Raw genomic sequence first — 21,772 nt, 5'->3', positions numbered from 1 at the left:
TTCAAATTGCCTATTGTTAAGTTGGTTTACCATATGACCTCGTGTATTTGTCAGTGAACATGAACTTTGATTTCTGAAAAACGTTAGTTCATGTCAACAAAGAATTGTAGAGTCAATGATATACTACTAGTAACCCAAATATGAAATTAGGCAAAAAACTATAAATGGCAAACTTTTGTGCTTGTATGTCGATGATAGTTAGCTAAACCAAAAGTCTTTTTCTAAAGAGGCAAAATGATTTAATTAACCTTCATAAGAACCATCAACATGGATTATGTACACATGAAATAACTACCAAAAGAACCGCCCACTGCACCTTAAACAATGTAATGGAAGGGAGAAGCATGTGATATTCTGATCCAAGATGTTACTCTAGGGATTGAATCCAGTTTCATACACATGCTGGTAGCAAAGTAAGCCGTAGGAAGGTGTAAGACGTAGTAAGATGAGAAATCAAACTAGACTTGCTAGTTGTTAGGAAGCTAATAAGGTAAATGAGAGAAAAATTATTACCTGACTAAGAAGTGAATTGATAATCATCCTGACCTAATTGATCCTTAGGAAACATGTTATTGCCCTCAGAGTTCACATCTAGTAGAGCTTCAACCTTCTCTCTGTGCAAGCTCTCGTTTACAGTGCTATTGGGGGTATGAAAGTTGTTTTCCTGATTCCCATGTTCATTTTCGTTTTCTAGAAGAACTAGTACTGGTTTGCCAACAATAGATAATTCATCATTGTGGGTAGACAAGACTCCATGGTGATGTAGCTCTGATAGAGCAGACACATTGAGGTTTCCATGTATATGATTACCATGTCGAGACACAAAATGATTTGAATCCAACTTTTGCAGCTCCCCCTCTTCGACCATTCCAGATGATTTGAAACCATGTGCCATAAGGGTATTAACTAGTGGAAACCCATTTGCAGCCAACTGTGGGATTCGGGCCGTCGGATAAATTGAAGAAGGATGAGGAAGTTGATTTTTCATTGTATCCATGCCATTTAAAATATTCTCATCATTCCCGATATTAGATTGAACTGTCCGCATCACCAAAGAGCTATGTTGGTTACCATAACCTGGATGACTTGACATAGACACTTGTACACCCATGTTCCCATAAGAATGGACAGGCTGCTGTAAGTAAGCTAACTGCCGGGGGTCTATAGTAGTTGAAAATCCATGAAATGAATTGACTGGGTCGTTGTTATGATGAAGCTGTCTCTCATCTTCAAATCTCAAGTTTGATGCAATAGAGTAAAAAATGTCTCTATGATCCCCGAATGGTATGCTTATGCCGCTGCTCTCAGTTTCAAGTTCGGCTTGTATTTTGGGTAGACCTTGCAAAGAAAGTTGATTATTGGTCCCATCAAGCATTTGCATTGCCCCATAATTCCCTTCTGGCAGTCCCAAATTGTGTAGTGTGTTCATATGGTTGGTGTTGCACTACTTCATTGAACTTTTTTAACTGCAATCGGAATTTCTGCACCATATAATGAAGTGGTAAGCCATAGGGAAAAAAATAATTATAATAATAATAATAATAAAATGTAATTATAAAACAAAACACAATTGTAGCTCATGATCTAGCCAAAGAAAGAGTAAGCATGAGACATGAATGACATTCCAGGCAAAGGGTGTTGGCGATGTCTACATCAACACACACCTGAAGGTGACTTGCAACATTTTCCCTAGTAACCCCGGGAGCATCCATAAGCTCCAATATTTTCTTAGGAACAGCCTCTGCAATTGCAAACCAATATAGTGAAGTCAAGAAGAATGGAGAAGTATACTTACTCGTGAGCTCCTAAAACACATAAGTTTAATTAAAGAACTACAGAGAAAAGAGAATCATTCGTTTAATTTTAAAGACAAAAAACCAAAATAAAAAATTTGACAAGATCAATGGTCATAGACTTATATAGTATGTAGAGAAAAAGGGATTTTTTTTTTTCGCCTTCAGGAGCTGGCCCGCGCTCGGAAAGCGACTTCGCTCATGACTCCGATAATTTAAGCGACCAGCATCAAAGGAAAAGGCGACCAGCTCATGGCTTTTAACCCATGGCCCTGGCCCAGTCCAGTAGAGCGCCAGCGCTTCGCTTTTTTTCTCGGTGGGCTTTTTCACAAGAATGCTTAGCGAAATTTTGGTTTTTGGTATAAAAACAAAATTAGTCTTTTGGAAAACCTAACTTTTCCAAAAACAAGAAAGAGAGTGATTACAAGAGAACAATTCTTTGTGAGTTGAGTGTTCATTCTTTGTGAGTGAATTGAGAGACTTGTAATCTGTTACTCCGGACTTGTAGTAAAGCTTGGATCTCGCCAGTGTGGACGTAGGCAAATTGCCGAACCACGATATATCCTTGTCTTGTGGTTGGTTCTCTTTTGCATTAATTGTTTTACTTTATATGCTTGTTATTTGATATTGAGAAGTGTTGGGATATTGCTTGGAGGGTGTTGAAGTCTTGTCTAGTGTGAAGGATCGATCTTTGTGTAGGATTGATCCGTTTGTTGTGGGTAACGTTGTTTCCGCAGTTATTTATTCTCAACAATTGGTATCGGAGCGAGGTATACGACCTAGGATTTTGAGTTTTGGTAAAGAACCATAGTGCTCGAAATTTATGTAGACAAGGTGTTCGATAAAATTCCAAAGTGAGATATTTTTTTTTTGGGTTATTGTGTGTGACTTGAAAAAGGGGCTCCCAAGATGTCAAATGCTAGATTTAAAGTAGAGAAGTTTGATAAAGAAGCAAAAGAAAAGATGGCGAGGGTGATGTCGAATGAGATGACTTCCACAAGCAAGTGGAAGGGTAGTTCGAAGAAGCCTTTAAAACATGTACGATGCTACAATTGCAAAGAAAAGGGGCATTATCTATGTGATTGCTCTAGCCCGAAAAAGAGTAACAAGATGAGTCGTAAGTTTGAGAATGAGGATGTTAGTGAAGCAAGTCTTGCTTCCCCGATGGGGATGATGTAAGTCTTTTCGGTGTCTACACAAGGCGACCACATGACCCGATACATGGATTCTTGATTAGGGTGTTCCTACCACATGTGTCCAAATAGGAAGTGGTTTGCTACTTATGAGAACTTGAGTGGAGGTTCCGTTTTGATGGGCAATGGCGTTGCTTGTAAGGCGGTTGGGATTGGAACTATCTGGTCAAGATGCATGATGGTGTAGTGAGGACTTTAACCGATGTGAGGCGTTCTCGAAGTTAAAGAAGAACCTTATTTCTCTTGGTACCTTGGATTCCAAAGGCCACAATTTTGTGGGAAATGGTGGAGTCCTAAAGATCCTTAGTGGCTCTTTAGTCATTATGAAGCGGTCAAAGACATGGAAACTTGTATACTTTGTTGGGTAGTACGATTGATAGGTGATGTAGCGGTGAGTACATGTAGTGATGATTCGAGTGCACAAAATTGTGGCATATCGCCTTGGGCATATGAGCCAAAAGGGATTGTCCGAGTTGTGGCGAGGGGCTCTTGAAAGACTTGGAGAAACCAAGTATGGAATTCTCATGTAGTATTGTGTCTATGGCAAGCAAAGGCAGAGTCAAGTTCGGTACAAGCAAGCACAAGACGAGAGGCATCCTGGATTATGTGCATACGGATGTTTGGGGACCTTCTAGAGTGGCTTTTAAGGGAGGTAACCGGTATTATGTCTCTTTCATTGATGATTATACACGCTATGTGTGGGTATATATCTTGAAGTCCAAGGATGAAGTTTTGAGACATTTAAGAGAACTATTCAACAAGAAGAAGAGTTTTACAACAACTGAAGCGACAAGCTTTGACTAGATCAAAGCAAAAAGAGAAGTGTGAAACAAGTTATGAAGTCACGGGCATGATAAGCTAGTGAAGCATTATGGTCAACTGGACTCGGTTGCTCACGCACTAAATATTGAAGATGATGGGCGGATAGCTTCAAGGAAGCCATTAGAGATGCTCATTCTGAGAGATTGGTCGGTGGATATCACGCAGAAAATGGTGGAGGCTCGTGACAAGTTTTGTACTTGGGAATTTGTTTCATTGCCTAAGGGCAAAAGGGTTTTGGGTTGTAGCAGGTTCTCTATTGGTTGGAGGTACTCCACAAATGGTGGAGGCTCATCCATTGTTGAATAATGCCTTTCGTAGGCGTGGCCCTTTGTGGGCATGACGTGCTCTTTGTGAGCATGACACTCTTTGTGGGTGGCTCTTTGTGAGCATGACACTCTTTGTGGGTGGCTCTTTGTGAGCAAGACACTCTTTGTGGGTGGCTCTTTGTGAGCATGACACCCTTTGTGGGTGGCTCTTTGTGAGCATGACACTCTTTGTGGGTGGCTCTTCGTGGGCATGACTCTTTGTGGGTGGCTCTTTGTGAGCATGGCTCCTTCGAGGCGGTTGACTGCGAGTTCTGGATGGATGTGTTCTTGCTGGATGTGTTCGGCTCGGTTTTATGTGTTAAAACCTCACCGAGGTGGAGAATGTAGAGAAAAGGATTTTTACGCTTTTTCCTTTCGGCGCGCCGCGCTTCGAGAAGAAGAAGCGACTTCGCTCATGACTCGATAATTTAAGTAGCGACCGCGCTCAAGGAAGGGGCGACCCGCGTTCATGGCTTTAACCCATGGCGCCCGCCAGTAGTAGGGCCCAGCCCTTCCGAGCTTTTTCTCGGTGGGCTTATAAGAATAACGCGAAATTTTGGTTTTGGTATAAAAACAAAATTAGTCTTTTGAAAACCTAACTTTTCAAAAACAAGAAAGAGAGTGATTACAAAGAGAACAATTCTTTGTGAGTTGAGTGTTCATTCTTTGTGAGTGAATTGAGAGACTTGTAATCTGTTACTCTCGGACTTGTAGTAAAGCTTGGATCTCGCCCGGTGTGGGCGTAGGCAAATTCTTAGAACGATATATATCCTTGTCTTGTGGTTGGTTCTCTTTTTGCATTAATTGTTTTACTTTATATGCTTGTTATTTGATATTGAGAAGTGTTGGGATATTGCTTGGAGGGTGTTGAAGTCTTGTCTAGTGTGAAGGATCGATCTTTGTGTAGGATTGATCCGTTTGTTGTGGGTAACGTTGTTTCCGCAGTTATTTATTCTCAACATAGTACTTTGCTAAAGAGGTGTGGAACTGGACGGCTTGTAGGTTTAAGTTTCACATGAACTTTAACAACTTGCTAAAGAGGTGTGGAACTGGACGGCTTGTAGGTTTAAGTTTCACATAAACTTTAACAACTTGAAAGATGCTATTAAACTGGCAACGAACAAAAGTCCAATTATCAAGCGTTTGTGAACACTGGAAACATTGGCATAGGTTTTCTGATAATGTAGCAATAGCAACCTCAACGAACTTTTGTCGAAGGCAGATCATTATGCAGGTCTCTTGGACAGCTCAACTTTCCAAAGCTTACATGTTCTGCGAGGTACTCATTCATCACAAGTGATTCATAAGGGAATATGGTTGTCTCCTTCAGTGTCACACGTTAAAATTATCAGTGACAGAGCAGCAAGAGGAAATCTAGGTTTAGTAGGGATTGTTGCTATATTAGAGATCACCGGCCTGGGTAACTTCTTACTGGCTATGTGTCTTATTGTACGTGGTTGAAGATGTGATATAGCAGTCTCTAAATAATGGTTCAATAATATTTGGGTGGAAGCAGACTCTTCAGCTACTGTCACGACATTCAAAACTAACTCTATACGTACCCAACACTATACCTGGCAACTGAAGGGCAGATGGGAAGCTTGTATGCCTAAAGTCTAAGATTTTTTCATCTCGCATGTTTGAAGAGAAGGGAACACTGTAGTTAACAAAGTGATGGTTAAGTGAGCAACTGGTATGTCGACGATAGTTTTGTTCACATTGGCAAACCCCATGGCTATGCAAATGGGAAATGCCATATGACTCTTCACGCTTCAGCATCATAGGGACATACGACATAATGAATTCGAACAACTAAACATATCTAATACCGGCCTCCACTAAAACAAAGGGTTATTGCCCCCTTCCAATTTTATTGTTGGATCTTGATTTTGGGGGGCATGCCTAATTTCACTGATATGGTTGTCTCCTTCAATGTCAGTTTGCTGTAAAAATGTAAGATATTCATCTAACCAGCCACTTTAAACACACTAGCATCAAATATTTTAATTGTTAAATTGGAGGAATGAGAATGTTCCAAATAAATAGAAAATGATGCGAAGTAAACTTACTTGCACCTAGTGTGTTTACAGCGGTGACAAATTTTTTATGGAGCCCAATACTCCAAACCAATCGCTGCTTCTTCGTTGCGGAATTATCATCGCTTTCCTCCATTTCACCTTCATTTTCCTTCTTCCTCTTACAACTTTTCCATGTACTTTGATTCACCGAGCATGCATAATCTCCATCAATGCTTCCTGAATTGTCTGCTTCTTTCATTTCCTTCATTCTTTTCCGAACAACATGCTGCCATATATATTTTATCGTTTGCATTGTAATAGGTTTGGCCAAGCAATCACAAGCACCATGTTTAACACCATTCATAACAACATCTTTGTTGTCATGGCTCGACATCACTGCATTATGGTGCAAATCCAGTGATCAATTAAACTCTACAAATAACGTATATGGTCAATTATGACAATAATAGAAGGCTAGGATAAACTCTTACTAACTACTGGCAAGTCCATCTCCAGTCCAATGCGCTCGATGAGCTTAAACCCGTCCATGTCAGGCATGTAAATGTCGCATATGACAAGATCAAATAACCCATTTTTCTTCTCACGGAGCATAGTAAGTGCATCGATTGCCTGGGTAGTAGTGGTAACTAAATGATAATTATGGACAAAAATACATAAGTCAGTGGGTCGGTCAATTAAGAAATACAAAAATTGAATACACACTACTATTCCAATACCACTAAAAACACAATTAAAAAATACCAATCAAAACAGACTTGCCATAAAAGCCACTGTCGTTATATTTCTTCATACTCATTTTATTTCTCTCTCTCTCTCTCTCTCTCTCTATCAATCCAAGGTATCTTTCTTCTTCTTCTTTGCTTAAACATTTTTTTACTACTCTTGTTGTTTCGATTTCGTTAATTTGCACTATGATTTGTTCTGATTTGAGCTGAGTTGTCATTAAATATCTGTTTGATGATTTTAAAATGTGAATAAGTGATTTCTAAGTAAAGATTATAATGAAAATAACTAATAATAGTTACTTTGTAACTTAACATACCAGTCTGGTCTAGTAACAAGGTTTATATTGCATTTTTACATTGACCATTCTGGTAATGGGGAAAGGTGGAGTTGGGAAATCTTCGACTGCGAATTCCCTTATTGGGGATTTTGAGTAGTTGCTGTCAGTCCTTCCCAGGTTTTGATCTATATGTCTTACTACTCTGTGTTCCCATTTATTTATTCTATGTTTTGATAATATTTAGGTTCTACTTTGTATAGTGTAAGACATCGTAGAGCAAACGTTGATTTAAGTGGTAATGGATTTTGGTGTAGTTATGATTTGTTATGTCCTATGTAGTCTTAAGGACCAAGGAAAATAATGGTTGATAGTATAAAGAGGTCTGTATTGGTTTCGGTTAAAGTTGAATTTTTCGCCTCTTTGATATTTAGGGAATGTCTCTTTTGTTTCTGTGCATATTTTCCATTCAATTGTCTCCCTAAAGCAATACTTCCTTTCGTTTATATGATTATGGTCAATCTCACAGGTTTCTTTTGAACAAGATTATGGAATGTTTTGCTCTATGTGGAAGGGATGGATGTGGAGGGGATAATTAGATATGCATGTCATTCAAGCTATCATCGACAGCTTTGGTAGAGCAGTATCGTGCCAGGAGTTTGGTCGTCCTTACACATGGAGAAGTTTCTACATAACTTTCTGCTCACTTATTTGTTTTACAAACGTTTGTTGCTCCTGAAAATAGACTTCTCAAGCTTTCCAATGGTACCAACCTTGTCTTATAAATCCTACTGGTTCAGTACAGGACTTCCGGCTAAGTTGAGGGTATTTTCAGCCTGCAGTATTTTCTGTTTTTGTGTTTTGAGTGCTGTCCAATCTGGTTCTGATGACTGCAGTTGTTGTTCCACTGTGTTTATGCATTTTCAGATCTGTTCTTGGTTGTTCAGACGTCTGGGGTTGTTGTGCCACCATGATTTTGAAGTTTAGGATCTGTTTGAGGTTTTCTGGACACTTGCAGGTGTCATTCAAATGCTGTCTCCATTCCATTTCTGATGGAGCTTTAATAACGACTGCAGGCACCGCCTCACTGCTGAAAATGTTTGAGCTTTGCTGATATATTTTTACAGAGGTCTAGGTAGCTTTGGTTTAGGGGGAGTTGCATTGGAGTAGGGGGGAGTTTTTCACAGCATTTTACATAGGATGCATTTGTGAGGGGGGAGTTTGTGTTGCATTATTTGTCTCTGGATTTCAGTTGACTTTTTTCCATAACGGCGTCACACGGTTTATGGGGGAGCACATCTTCATTTCTTTCTCCTCTTGTGGTTCTAAACTTCTAATTGTCTGTGCTACACTCTATACATGAAGGGGGAGACAAAAGCTCTTTTTCTGACATTTGATTTGTCTGCTTCTGCTGTCTATTTCTCGATTTATTTTTATGATGTGTTCCTGATTTTGCTTATTTTTGTCTTTGCCTTTCATGACAAAAAGTGGAAGAATGGTTTGAGAATTACTTAGCTTCATATACTATAGTACTTTTATGCCTTTTGTTTAGTGTGCAGTTACATAGCTTTCAAGATCAGACAAGTACGAGCTGAAATAGTAATGAAGTTATGAGGACAATGATGCAATAAGTTGTGCGTCTCGAGTTTGGTAAGTCTCAGGTCATACAATGTTATTTTGTTTCTCTCAAGTGACTGATATATGATTTAGGAATGTGGTTTTGACACGAAATGATATCCAAAGGGGGGAATTGAAACGCCCATATTGGTTGGACATATTTCACAACCAAACACACAGACTATTCTGGGCCAAAATACAAGTTACAGGGTTTCCAAGTTGTGTGGGTCTGCAGGACCTACGTTTTATAAAGCTTCTATTCTCAACAGTGAAAGTGACGGTGTGGAGAGTAGAAAGAAAAATCCTTGTTTTGGTGGATGAGTCGCAAGTGATAGAGAGGTTTTTTTTGTTAATTCGTTTGTTCTCCATTACCTCGTTCTTCTCATATATGTATCTAGAGTTGTGATCACATGTTATGCTCTTTTGAGAGGATTAAAACTTCCCAAACCAAAATCTCTATTGAGTAACTTCATTCCTTGCTGAGATTGCAAGGAGGAGCTTTGATCATCAAGGATTGCAAGTGGTGGAGTGTGGTATTCGAATGAGTCGAAGATAGAAGGAAGACTGATGATATTCGATTGTTCATGGGTTTGATATTCGTTGTGAGTGTTTCTTCCTTTGAGTCTTGATACTTCGTTGTGAGCACAGCACATTGTAAACTTTGATTATATTGAGTGGATTTTGTCCACTGCTAGTGAAAGACAGTGGCGTGGATGTTTCCCTAATTGGGTTTACGACGTTAGCAAATTCCTGTGTAGGGGGGCTTGATTTCTTTTCTCACTTTATTATTTTCTGCAATAACTAAAAGCATATAGTATTGGTTTTTATTGAAATCAATTAAAAGTTGTATCGAGGGATTTTCACAAGTTTCTCCACCATATGGATTGAATTATGATGACATTTTGTCTAGACTAGAAGATCAGACACTCTTTTAAAGGTTGGTCGTTTGGGAGCTCAGTATAAGAAACATGAACTCAAGGTATAGTGCCTTTTTTCAAAACACCAAAAAATTTCCCACGCCTAAATCTCTCACCGTTTATTTTTTTTGTTGTTCGATTAGCTAAGTTTATTGAATGTACTCCTGTTCCTAGGAAGTTGAGTTAGAACTCTTGACCTGTGACTGATTAGAAGATGTTTGTGTGTTTGAAACTGATTCCAATAAAACTATGATTGACAGGCTATGAATTGCTGGTTGGGGAGTTGGAGGAATTTAAGCAGAGGCAGTAATGTTTGTCACATGAAGACTTGGTCATAGAATGCTTGAGCTGGGCATAGCCTAGGTAATATTGGATCGTCTTCTTCCTAACACCCACCTACCACCTGTCTCTCTCTCTGCCATGTTACCTTGATTGATATTATTTTTACTGCAGGGACCTAGATACACTGTACATTCCATGTGCTAGCGAACAACGAGCTAAATCTGTAAGTATTATCTCATTTTAGTTATACTTGTATCTTCCGTAAGTCTTTTTTAGTATTCTTTTTCCCTGTGTGTGAGTACAAGCTGTTGAATACATGGCTTTACTTTGTGAGCTTAGTGGATGTGTAACTGACTGAGTGACTTGCAGGCTGTTGGATACTTAGTATTTTGAAGTGTTGGAAGTCATATGACTACATTTACCTAATGTATGTCAGGTTACTTGGTCGAATACTATTCTTTACTATGGCATTTTTCTCTTTTTTGACACGTGTGATAAATATATATTTAGTTAAAGGGGTTTCTGTTTTTGGCTGGGTGGAACGATGGGAGCCCAGATTTCTCGCTCTTCTCGATGATGATATATTTTGTAGTTAGTCGAAGAATCAAGACAATACTGTAGATAGCTGGATATTATTTGTCCTTTTTTTTGCTTATGAGTTTTTTTTCCAATGTAATATACTAATATGGGAAGACTTCATTGATATGTATTAACGTGCATTTTTTTTTTGTCATTAATATGAAAGATAAACACAATGTGTCAATCAAAATAATAAACACCCTACGTTCTTTATTTATTTTTTGCTAAGTCCTACGTTCTTTATTCACTCACATGCTTAAATATAAGTTCGTGTAAGCCATAAACCACTATTCCAATAACTAGAGATAGTTCCTAACAAAATCATACTACTATATATTCCAATTCCAACCAATAAACAAAGTAACAAACAAAGCCAAAGTCCCAAAAATGTATGAAATATAATCCAAGACGATGCCAACATGTATTTCTAACTTGTACTCAAACCACAAAAAGTAATAAAACGCAAGTAAAAATACCTTCATAATTGCACTTCCAAAGCATCTCTTCCATGGTTCTGAGACATGCTAGATCGTTATCAACAAGAAGAACTCGAAGACCATCAGGGAAATTTTTTGGTAGTGTAAGAGTCGTCATTATCTCAATATATATGTTTTTCAAAGCTCAAAACCGCAAAACCTCATTCGTTTTGCACTTATCACTTCATTATCAGAAAAAGCCAACAACCGTCTTTCTCTTTAAAAACAACTCTAGTACTATAAGATACTATATTCATGACTCATAGATAAGAAAAGAAGTGTTTTTTGTTTGGTCTAATTTGGAAAGAGTTAACATTTGAGAAAGGAAATAAACCTAAAAATAGAAAGACGAGAGTAAGTGAGAAATCTAATAGAAGAAAACTAAAAGAGTTGGACTCTAAGCACTTAGGTTTTTTACTCGCCCTAACTCTCTTTTCTGCATGCAGACGTACTTGGACGTCTTTATGGCTTAATTACCCAAAGGCATATTTGACGGCCGTGTTTTGTAACAAAAATCACTATTTTCTTTTTCTTCATAATTATTTAAAAAGAAAACAACAGTTGCATAATTTCAAGCCCAACAACCAAAACCACTATAAATACAGTCAGCATTTCTTCAAATCTCACTTCTCCCTCCATCCCTCTCCTCAAAAGTCAAAACCCATTTCGAGCTCATCAATGATCAAATCACAGGTAAAATAAACTAATCTTCTTCTTCCTCAAATCGTAAATCTAACTTCAATTGATTTTTTTGTATCGAAAACAGGCAATGAAGACAACATCTGAAAACTCATCATCATCAACATTCACATTCGAATCAGATTCAACGAATGATTTCACTCACAAGAACAACTGGTTTGAGTATCAGAAAGAAGTGATAGAGAATGAGATTGAGGAAATGTTGATCAAGTATAGAAACTGCTTTGATTATCTTCAAAAAGTGTTTCACCAAGTGAATCTTCTTCAAGAAGAGAATTTGAAACTCAGAGATGAACATCTCGATTTATCTATCCTCGTTTCTGCTAAAGAGAACGATCTCATCTCCGAGAAAGAAGTTGTTGTTGTACCGAAGGTGAAGAAGAAGGATTCTGGGGGGGAGATACAAGTGGAAGTGTACAAGCAAGGGACAAGAAAGACAGAGCTATGCAACAAATGGGAGGAGACAGGGGAGTGTACATATGGAGACTGAGGTTTGTCACTTGATCACCTCTGCTGATCCCTGCCCTTATGCTCATCGCTGTCATTTCCGTCACTCTTTTGCTCTGATTCCTCAGTCTTAACCAGACTATTCCCAGCTTTTACCTAGCTACTCTCAACAATTACCAACTCTTTTCAGAGGATCTATTTTCTTTACTAAGAAACAAATGACTTGTAAGACTTTAGTAGTTTCATTTGGAAATTGTATCTTGCTAAAAGTCCACTGCCAAATTGTACGAGCCAAAACTATTATTAGATTACAACTTCTTTCTTTTTTGATAGAAATAGAGATATGTGTGGTTCTAATCCAATATCTTACAGCTTTTTGCCTCGACATAAACCTGACCATGAGGAGTTAACAAGTTCAGCTCCACACATCAAAGTAGCGAACCTTGCACCCCTGCCTGTTGCTTGCTTCAGGGTCTGCCCTGGTCTCTTAAACCTGTCATATCTTCTTAACTTCCACTTAAACATTCTAAAAACCAGTACAAACGAAAGTAAGAAAAAAAAAGAAAATCTGTTCTAATTGAAAGCAATTAATTCCAACCAACTTTGTGTCCAGTAATTTATTCAAAATGATTGTGCACAAAAGAATACAGAATTAAGAATATTCAGCCACTCATACACGGAGGGTTAAGTCACACTCTATAACCCTTGAGGATCCAGTACACCAAAATCCTATAAGAATAGATACAACGGCCTTACCATTGGGAGCATACAAAAACGAATTCCATAAATCTTTCTGGGAGTAGTCGTCCTTTAAACATAAGACAAATGTTCGCCGGCTGCATGGCATATCAAACCAGAGTTGTCAAACCAGTATTTGCCATTTTGTTGATGCGCATAACGTGTATCCAAATGTTTGACTCGTACAAAGCAGAAGTTGTTAGTGAAATCCTTCCATTCAGATCAAGTTTGCAAATCACAATATCATCTCCTTGATGATCAAGAGAAGCAGCATTACAAAACACATAATCACTAGAACCGTGGCACAACATACCATGCCCCCATTTCTTTGGGTTCTTTCTGCCTGAAAATAGATACACCATATGTGAACACGGATAAATTAGTAACAAGTGAAAATTTAATTGCAAATGTGTAGAATAACAAGAAGAGAAAAAGGACCTTCTCCAATTGTGTATTAGCAACATTCTGAACGGTGGAAGTAAGAGAATGTTTATGTATTCACCTGACTGATTTCTTTCTCCCTCTCCACAGTGAATGCCTCACTTTTCTTTAACTCTGATATTTGATGCTCATTAAATCCCTGGCGTGATTAAGTTCAATTAACTTATTTTTAATTCACCACAAAAAAATGAATGTCGGATTTTTAAATCCTTACTTAAAATATAGGCCACTGTACAGGCAAATATTGTAGCGATCAAACGACGAAGTAAACAAATTAACCATCAGAAGGAAATGGGACATACCAAATCACTGAAGTTGTCGACCTCCAAATTGAGATCTGTTTTCATTCAGATTCATCTCCAAGTCAACCCCATCTTGGCCCTATATCACAAAGTCATCTTAAACCAAAATTTGATACTGACTTTAAATTAGCAAGGTTATAATCTATGCAACAATGATACTCCATATATGCAAAACAATCTGCATGGGAGACATGGATCCATAACTGTGTTGATACGATGCAGAAGGCATTTTGATGGTGTATACCGAGTCAATGTGACTTATAGCTTATTATTGTAAAATTTCCTTCAATGCACATTTCACCCAGTCACAACTTATTACAACTGTAGTCACCATTCTGATTGAAAAGCCACGCTGACTTTATTCACATAATAATGAAAAAAAAAATGAGTTAAAAGCCCAAACCCACCTCTTTTTGCTGTCAGAGACGCTTCAAATACGTTGATTATTTCTTCCGAAGGTCCACTGAAAGGTTCTGAAGGTCGGTAGCAAGAGAATGCTGTAGGAAAAACATAAAATGGCGTCATTATTCATCACCAGAGGTAATCTAAAAAGAGAAAGCATGACAATGGCAAATATGCATTTTTGCTTGCTACTGGCATTTGCTGAAAGAAACCATACAAGATCCGCCCTAATCTTTCTAGTTGAGCAAGAGAACAGGCAGTTACAGTTGACGAGTAAAAGCTGGCCGAATGGATACGAATCAATCTTTAACTCAACTGAATAATATATTGGTCATACAATTGATTTACCAATGCCAAATAAGCTAGAACTGATAGATCTATCAGGCTTTAGTGACTTCGATCAACTAGTTGAGATAACGAAACTTGTTATACATGTCAATTAATGATATACTATCATGGTTGATCGGTATTTAAACAGTTTTGATAATACCATATCTAGATCAATATATGAATTGATTGACTTGATCCCACTGACTAATTAATTTGATTTAATAAATTAAAAAGATAGATAGGAGGAAACAAAAAGGTTTTTTTTTGCTTAAGGGTTATTTTATAAATTGGTAAAAAGAAATACAGACTTACAAAGGAAAACAAAAATAACTGAAAACCACAAAAAGGTCGAAATAGAAGGAAAGGAAAACCAATTCTAATCGCTAAATCATTGTTTAAATGAGTGCAACGTGGTTGTGATATAGTTGGCATCTATGTACCAAAGAAAACAGTCACCTAAGGGTAGTGGGTGCAACTTTGAGGGATCAAGTAAGGTCGAAATCGATGGAAAGGAAAACCAATTCAAATCGTTAAATCATTGTTTCAATGGGTGCAATGTGATTGTGATATAGTTGGTATCTATGTACCAAAGGAAACAGTCACCAAAGGGTTGTGGGTGCAACTCTGAGGGTGTACATCTCTCTCTTAAGAAAATGAGGCAGGCAAAAAATTGTGCAGCGTCTTTTTCTCCGAAGAACCTACAAGCACAATCAAAATATCCAAAATGGCTTGACCTAGAGAAGTGAGAACAAGTTTTTTCGGTCCATTTGTGATTTCTCATTCCATTAGGCAATAAAAAAACAGTGACATCTGAAGCTGCAAACTGTTAGTACAGTCTATTAGTGACACAAAAGCTCTTCTTCAGTATTGGACTTCATTAGATGAATAGGGATAAAAGGCTACTTTTTTTAAAGGACTTGTTATTATTTGGGGTAAATGTTGTATGGGTGTAACATAGCATATTTGGAGTGCTATTTCTGAAATGGTGAAATGGTAAGTTACACGCACCACCCCTGTCCCTCCTTAATTTATTATCACTAAATAAGCTGATGGCTTTCCAGAATTAGGAAAATCAAAATATAAACTTCACGGAAAATCGTAGACTTTTCAAATCAATACAGTGATGAATTTGAAAACGACAGACAGACCGTTCCAGATTAATAAAGGGCAAAAAAAAACAAGAAAAACGTGTCTAAGACATGTCCCTTACACGTGCAGAAGACACGCCAACCTATTATCATGACTATATGTAGATTAGATGCAGACTGTCTAGGCAGGTAAACCCGGTAGTAAATAATAAACTAAGTTTCTTTTAAAGGTTTAAGACTAATTACGATTAAGATTGTTAGCGATTTACAAAAGTGGTGAGGAAACTTTATATGCAGTGTTATTTACTTATTTGTAGGTTCTGCTATTAAGATCACTTTCTCAATTATGGCAGTCCACTAATACAAAGTTATGCGAAAAAAAGAAGAATACAAAGGGAGGAGCAATAATGTGTCTCAATTATACTGAAGAATTTGAAAATGCTTTAACTTTTGAATTATAAGATCACTCACATCAAAACTACATAAATCAATATATGACATAATTAAAAGGATAACTGTAATTACTACCACTACAATACCTGCACGTTTTTTTCAAACATTTGAATCTTCAGAAGGCCCAGCTGCGGAAAGCTTCTGTAATCTCTTTTCAGACCTTCTCAACAAATCAGTTCCCCGTGTGTAAGGGTGTCAATCATATGTTAATCTTCTCTGCCATCTCCAAATGAAGGCATTAAAGCTTTGGCATAAGCCTTGCCTAACTCTGCCATTTTAGTTCGTGCCCGTTATGCGTTTGCTGCTATTTCTTCAGATACATCCACCCAAGCTGGAGGTAGACCAACTGCAAGTGCACCACCACTGCAACAGACAAGGATTTAAGATAAATGCTTTTCAATGACAAAAATAGACTGCTGGTAGTAAATCCAAATTTAACATATTAAAAACAAGCTAATTTACGATCAACGTTAGCAATGGTAATTGTAATGTAATGTAATAGATGAGAAATTTATTCAGATTGGATAATGAAAATTCTGATTTTGCAAGAGCTAGCGGTATTGCAAATAAACACATAACTAAAGTCATGCACCATATCATAGTTGTGCCGAGAAGCGCATGGAAATGAATATTGCAAGCAAGAAGAGAATTAAAAGGACCTACAAAAATTACAAGGCGAAAACAGGGTGTCAAGAACTATGCTGAATGAGAAGCAAAATATGCTTACCCAAAATTATAGAAAAAACACCTATTGATAAAAGGCGTTAAAAGATAATTTAACTCATTTCTCAGGTCAAATGCAAAAGAAGATATCGAAAGCAATACATTAGACGAATAATCTCAATTTCAACGATAAACCACAAGAAAGTAAATAGTTCATCCCAGGCTGTTCCATATATGAATAGAGTTCATTCAATCGTAGTCATGACCTTAATACAAGCATTTCCCATTTACTATCTGCCGATGATACGAATCTTTATGGGGGATTCTTCTGAAGAAGTTGTACATATGCAATTGAGGCCACATGTAAAGCGTCTCCTGCTAAAACATGTCTCTCCCCTAAGGCAAATAAGCAAGTAAAGAACCAAGGGTTGCATGACGAGAGTGAATGCAGGTTAGCAATTTAAGTAATGCCTAGGGTTTTGAGCGCCAAGGGAATACTCGTACTTTAATATTAATATAACTTTTTCTCGTACACCGATTCACGGGTTCAAAATATAGTCTATTGAGATATATGTAGACCCACATCGCCATTGGAAGCCTTGCATTATCATATAACATATAAGATCTGAGGCCACTCCACACATTATAACATAATATATAAGATCTGATATTGCCAACACACAAAGTACAGTATCTTACACTCTTACTTATGAGAAAATGACATATTCATATATGCATGTGTAGATGCGGTGGGTTTATATGCATGTGTACATGGGGTGGGTTATCATGCCCCACGCAATATTTGCATTCACCTGAAAACTTGAAAAGAGTTGCAAATAGTGGATTAGAGAGGGACGGACTTGTTGCCATTAAGACAGGGAGGCAAAGTTAGTTATGTGGTCAATGAACATATTCCAAATGAAGTCAATCTTTCTCCATCAGGACTTCAGGAGAGTACTTGGAAAAGCATAAACAGGTAATCAGATAAAAGAAGACTGGAAGCTCACCATGGTCTGTCTGATAACGGCAGTAACTTGATCAACAATTCTAGTTCTGTTTGCAGATCGCCATGTCAGTGAAAAGTCATAACTAAATTGATTACGAATGATCTCGATTTATGGGTCAAGAACTTCTTCCGCATAAGCAAGACTAACATTTCCCTCTTCCATAAAAGTTGCAGAGTATTGCTGAATTAAATATTGGCCAATAACTCTACTTCACCAAACCCAACATATCCATGTCGTTACAAACTTGTACTGCTTCTCTAGTGAACCCTTTCCTACCCAGTTCTTTTGTTAGGGAATAGTACGTTGAAAATCGGCATGTTAGACCCTTTTCAACCATTTCCTCATATAGACCAAACGCTTTTTTTGGATCTCTCATGTTACAATACTTCTTAATAATTATTTGATATGGCACATGGTCAACACCTGCACCAGATCTCTGAATCTTACCCAAAAGCTCTGTTGCTTCCATAATGTTTCCCCTCATACAATGGACTCGAATCAGCTCAGTGTAAGTTATAACATCTGGCTCATAGCCTCTTCTCAGCATTTCATCATACAACTGAGTTGCGAAACGCACATGACCAAAATTACACGCAGCACCAATTAGAAGGTTATAGGAGACAACATCAGGTAAAAGCTCGTTCCGAAGCATTTCCCGCTGCAAAGAATATGCATCAACAATGCTTCCTCCTTTTACTTGAGCATGAATCAAGGCATTATAAGTGAAAGTATTCGGTGCAACACCTGCTGCTACCATCTGATCTCTAATATAAAAAGCATGGTCCAGACTTCCAAATTTTCCATATCCATCAATCACCAAATTCCAGATAAGAGGATCTGGTATCAACAAATCTTCTAACATATTAAAAAGAAACATGTTAGCCTTGTTGACATCGCCACAGAGACAAAGACCTCGAATAACCATCTTGTAAGTGATTACATCAGGTGGAACACCCATTATTGACATTGCATTGTGAATATTACACGCTTCATCAATTTTTCCATCTTTACAAAGACCGCTAATAAGAATGTTATAGGTGTATACATCTGGAAAGAAACCCCTTTTAAGCATTTCACAAAAGCATCTAAAAGCAAGCTTCATGTTCCGACTCAAACAGAACCCGTGGATTAGCACATTGTAGGCAACGGTGTCCATTTGCATACCCTTTTGGAATGCCTCGTTCCAAAGTTCAAGAGCCCGATCCATTTCTCCATTCTTGCAGCAACCATCAATGAATATAGTTGAAGTGATTAAATTTGAGGTAGCCTCATCATGATCATCCAATATCTCCCTCAAAAGCTTCCTAGCATTATCCAAAAGACCCTTTCTACAAAGTGCATAAGTAAGTGTGTTACAAGTAGCTCTATTAGGCTTAATGCCATTCTTATCCATCAAAGAGAAAATATAAAGAGCTTTGTCTACGTTGTCAATACGGCAGTATCCGCCAATCAATGTGTTGTACGTTACACAATTGGGAGAAGGACCAACTTCTGACATCTCCTCAAAAAGTCTATTAGCCTTTTCCAGGCTACCCATCTTGCAAAGTCCACTTAGGAGGTAATTGTGCGTAAAAACATCAGGAACAACAGAATTCTGCAGCATTCTGTACCGAAGTAGAAGAGCTGCACCAATCTTTCCTTCAGCACACAATTCCCTAATTAAACCAGTATGCATTGCAAAAGAAGTTTTGGAACTACATTCCCAGAGGCCAGTCCCAGCCACTAAAATGCTTTCCCTGCAGTGTTGTGGAGAAGCCATCAGATAGTACCATAAGTTGTAGTCAAGTAACCAAAAGCTATAAAACCGAACCTTATCTTTTTCAAACGATCTAACGTATCCTTTAAAACTGAATCCAATGCATTAAAAACCGCATGTGGATCTTCATTATCATTATGGTGAGTCTCCTTTTTCAAGAACCAATCTTGGGGATTAATCTGGTACGAATCATCATTAAGTGATCGCTCATCGTTCCTAAAAAGTCCCAGAACAAAAAAAAAAAAAAAAGGTTATAGAAAAAAAAAACGAAATTTGCAATAGAAACATTGAAGGCAATGTATTACCGTGGTAGAACAAAATGTATGTTGGTGAAGAGTTGAGTAATGGTGTTGACGAAAGCTTCTATTCGGATGTTTGTGTGGTGGATTATTCGTAGAAAAATGTGGAAATCTTGATGGGCAACTATGGACTGAATAATAATAACTTGTCAAAATTAGATTTGGAAAGAAAAAAGAAAATAATAATTACAAGGAAGATAGATGACTCACCACCATTTCTCTGTTGTTCAACGACTCCGTGCTCCTCCAAATGCCCTACCTCCGTCGATAATGGACCCACTACTGTTTTGGGCCTTTTTTCATACCTCTTGGGCCATCAAATAGTTGAAAGTAACATTGGGACCAAACTTTGTAGCTTCTTTGTGGTTTCATATAACATATTCTAGAGTCTCTGCTAAGACTGCTAGCACAGTCTGACAACTTTTTTTCTGGAGGCCCTCATCAGTTGCAGCATAGTATTCGACTAGCTTCCAAGCAGTCCCAGATACCTCCCATTTATTGTCTTCTAGCTTATTTGAAAGACTTAACAGAGAAAGTCCCTTTAAGGTCTAGCTCTCTCTCTCTGTAAAGAATTAAACCATTAACATATTGAAAATGTTTGTGGAATGAATATGTTAAAAGGTCTAATTTGTCTGAATTAATACACTTACATGTTCAACATGATTACTAAATGAATTTATTACCTGGATAAAAAAAAATGTTGCCTAAAAAAGAGTATCCTATTATCAGATTTACCTAAAATGCTCTCTCTCTCTCTCGCAACAAAAGAAATTGATGACTACTACTTCTACGTAATGTGATGCCATGGAAGTGGGGCTTCGTCTAGGCCCATAACACTTAGAAGTTTATTTAGAAGTTGGCCCATAATATTTCATTTGCCCCTTCTAGGTTAAGATTAATAAAGGGGTTGTAATTCAGTTTAGGCGAGACTAAATGTTGATGGATTTTGAGAAGAAATAAATAAAATAGTGTTTTATATGGTTCTTACTTTATTTTTTAGAGTGCAGATTTAATTCAATTGTTTGCTTATGCTGGAATCAATAATTAATGCTAAAAGAGCAAACTAAGATCTAATTCTCAACACGTACATTTTTCAGTTCAAAAACTGAAGAAAATGCATGGGTGCACAATTCATTATATCTCCGTATGAAGCAGATGCACAATTGACGCATCTCTTTCTAAAAGGAAAAGTTGATGTTGTCACAATTGATGATGTGGATTTTGTTACCTTTGGTTGTAAATGGGTTTGGCTTAAGGATCAAGATAATTCATACATGTTAACGGCTCTAGAGTTTCGGTATTCAAACTTCTCCCAACTAAAGACAAGGAGTAACTGAATATCCAACTACAAGAAACTTAAGAGAGTTTGTACAAATTTGTTGTATTTGCGGTTCTGATTATGTTGATGGATCGGAGTAAAAATGGGGATGGATTTTGTTGGTAGTCATTGAGGAGTAAAAGCGAACTAGAGCCAAAACGCATCATTTGTTCAATGGTGACTTGCTTTCCCAGGAGTAAAAGCGAACTAGAGTATACACCGAAATCCCATTTACCTCACCAACCAAACTACCAAGTAGTTTATTGTTGATGTCGATCAATAAACTATATCCGTCGACTGATAATCTTGCTGCTTTGACTTTTACATAAGTAGCTAGCAAGTTTGATTTCTTCAGCTTTTTCTTCTTGTGTTTATGCCAAGGCTCGAGTGCTTCTTGCCTTGAAGTGTAGAAGTATAGTTATTGAATGAAGTTATGAAGTGCTCCCTTTGCAGAACGTTAATGAGGTGTTGATGCATTGCAGCTACCTTTGACAAAAGTAGAAACAAATTGAATGCAAGATACACTTTTAAATAAAATAGGAAGTTTGGGAAATCCAAGCTTTATAAAGTTTTTTTTTTTTTTTTTTGAAACGATTATTTGGAGTTAGGCAGACCCCCAACCTGTATTAATCAAACTCTTTGGTACAACTTACCAATAGCATCTTCCTCCACTATTACATTAAGCTTATATGTGAGTGGAGGCACACTAACCAAGGTAACTCCTGGATTTATAATTCTATCCAGAGTAGCCAACAAATCTGCCGATCTATTCTTTTCCCTATACACATGAGACACACTAACTTAAC

The 21,772-nt window shown here is 37.6% G+C and overlaps 3 protein-coding genes across 23 annotated transcripts; 1 reads left to right on the top strand and 2 right to left on the bottom strand.

Moving 5' to 3' along the window:
• Nucleotides 1-517: 517 nt before the first annotated feature.
• Nucleotides 518-6,743, bottom strand: LOC147516575 (two-component response regulator ORR21-like). Its single transcript, XM_086593317.1, has 4 exons — nucleotides 6,623-6,743; nucleotides 6,183-6,527; nucleotides 1,665-1,741; nucleotides 518-1,444 (listed from the first exon to the last, which is right to left on the bottom strand). Exons 1-4 carry the CDS (start codon nucleotides 6,741-6,743, stop codon nucleotides 518-520), a joined length of 1,470 nt encoding a protein of 489 aa, XP_086449443.1.
• A 123-nt stretch (nucleotides 6,744-6,866) lies between these two features.
• On the top strand, nucleotides 6,867-12,483 carry LOC147516574 (uncharacterized). Of its 18 annotated transcripts, XR_015211094.1 has the most exons (7): nucleotides 6,867-6,990; nucleotides 7,682-7,977; nucleotides 8,080-8,802; nucleotides 9,254-9,371; nucleotides 9,947-10,049; nucleotides 10,140-10,191; nucleotides 10,338-10,701. XR_015211094.1 is itself a non-coding variant. In XM_086589127.1 (2 exons), the coding sequence occupies exons 1-2, from the start codon at nucleotides 11,702-11,704 to the stop codon at nucleotides 12,210-12,212; spliced, it is 438 nt and encodes a 145-aa protein (XP_086445253.1). In that variant the 5' UTR covers nucleotides 11,227-11,701; the 3' UTR covers nucleotides 12,213-12,483. The 18 variants fall into 18 exon arrangements, 1 of the variants encoding a protein (XP_086445253.1); XR_015211093.1 differs by lacking the exon at nucleotides 9,254-9,371 and having other exon boundaries at nucleotides 7,682-8,802; nucleotides 10,338-10,395; nucleotides 10,479-10,701; XR_015211092.1 differs by having other exon boundaries at nucleotides 7,682-8,802; nucleotides 9,262-9,371.
• A 277-nt stretch (nucleotides 12,484-12,760) lies between these two features.
• On the bottom strand, nucleotides 12,761-20,413 carry LOC147516573 (uncharacterized). 4 transcript variants are annotated; one of them, XM_086589124.1, is made up of 10 exons: nucleotides 20,332-20,413; nucleotides 19,859-20,210; nucleotides 19,655-19,779; nucleotides 19,404-19,565; nucleotides 17,594-19,329; nucleotides 16,010-16,286; nucleotides 14,058-14,147; nucleotides 13,651-13,729; nucleotides 13,410-13,487; nucleotides 12,761-13,250 (listed from the first exon to the last, which is right to left on the bottom strand). In XM_086589124.1, the coding sequence occupies exons 2-5, from the start codon at nucleotides 19,862-19,864 to the stop codon at nucleotides 17,799-17,801; spliced, it is 1,824 nt and encodes a 607-aa protein (XP_086445250.1). In that variant the 5' UTR covers nucleotides 19,865-20,210; nucleotides 20,332-20,413; the 3' UTR covers nucleotides 12,761-13,250; nucleotides 13,410-13,487; nucleotides 13,651-13,729; nucleotides 14,058-14,147; nucleotides 16,010-16,286; nucleotides 17,594-17,798. The 4 variants fall into 4 exon arrangements, with proteins under 4 accessions (XP_086445250.1, XP_086445251.1, XP_086445248.1 ...); XM_086589125.1 differs by having other exon boundaries at nucleotides 13,346-13,487; nucleotides 19,859-20,385; XM_086589122.1 differs by having other exon boundaries at nucleotides 19,859-20,385.
• Nucleotides 20,414-21,772: the final 1,359 nt, after the last annotated feature.

The sequence above is a fragment of the Coptis chinensis genome, chromosome 2 (genome assembly GCF_015680905.1).
Source record: "Coptis chinensis isolate HL-2020 chromosome 2, ASM1568090v1, whole genome shotgun sequence".
Taxonomy (NCBI): Eukaryota; Viridiplantae; Streptophyta; class Magnoliopsida; order Ranunculales; family Ranunculaceae; genus Coptis; species Coptis chinensis.
Note: the sequence above shows the minus strand (reverse complement) of the source record. Positions and strands in the feature narration are given on the sequence as shown.

Coding starts and splice junctions, on each gene's coding strand:
- LOC147516575 (XM_086593317.1), bottom strand. CDS start 6,743: ATGCTCCGTGAGAAGAAAAATGGGTTATTTGATCTTGTCATATGCGAC. Junction 6,528..6,622: donor GATGGACTTGCCAGTAGTTA/GTAAGAGTTTAT, acceptor ACCATAATGCAG/TGATGTCGAGCCATGACAAC. Junction 1,742..6,182: donor TGTAAACACACTAGGTGCAA/GTAAGTTTACTT, acceptor TTGCAATTGCAG/AGGCTGTTCCTAAGAAAATA.
- LOC147516573 (XM_086589124.1), bottom strand. Junction 19,566..19,654: donor ATACATTTTGTTCTACCACG/GTAATACATTGC, acceptor GGGACTTTTTAG/GAACGATGAGCGATCACTTA. Junction 19,330..19,403: donor GATCGTTTGAAAAAGATAAG/GTTCGGTTTTAT, acceptor ACAACACTGCAG/GGAAAGCATTTTAGTGGCTG.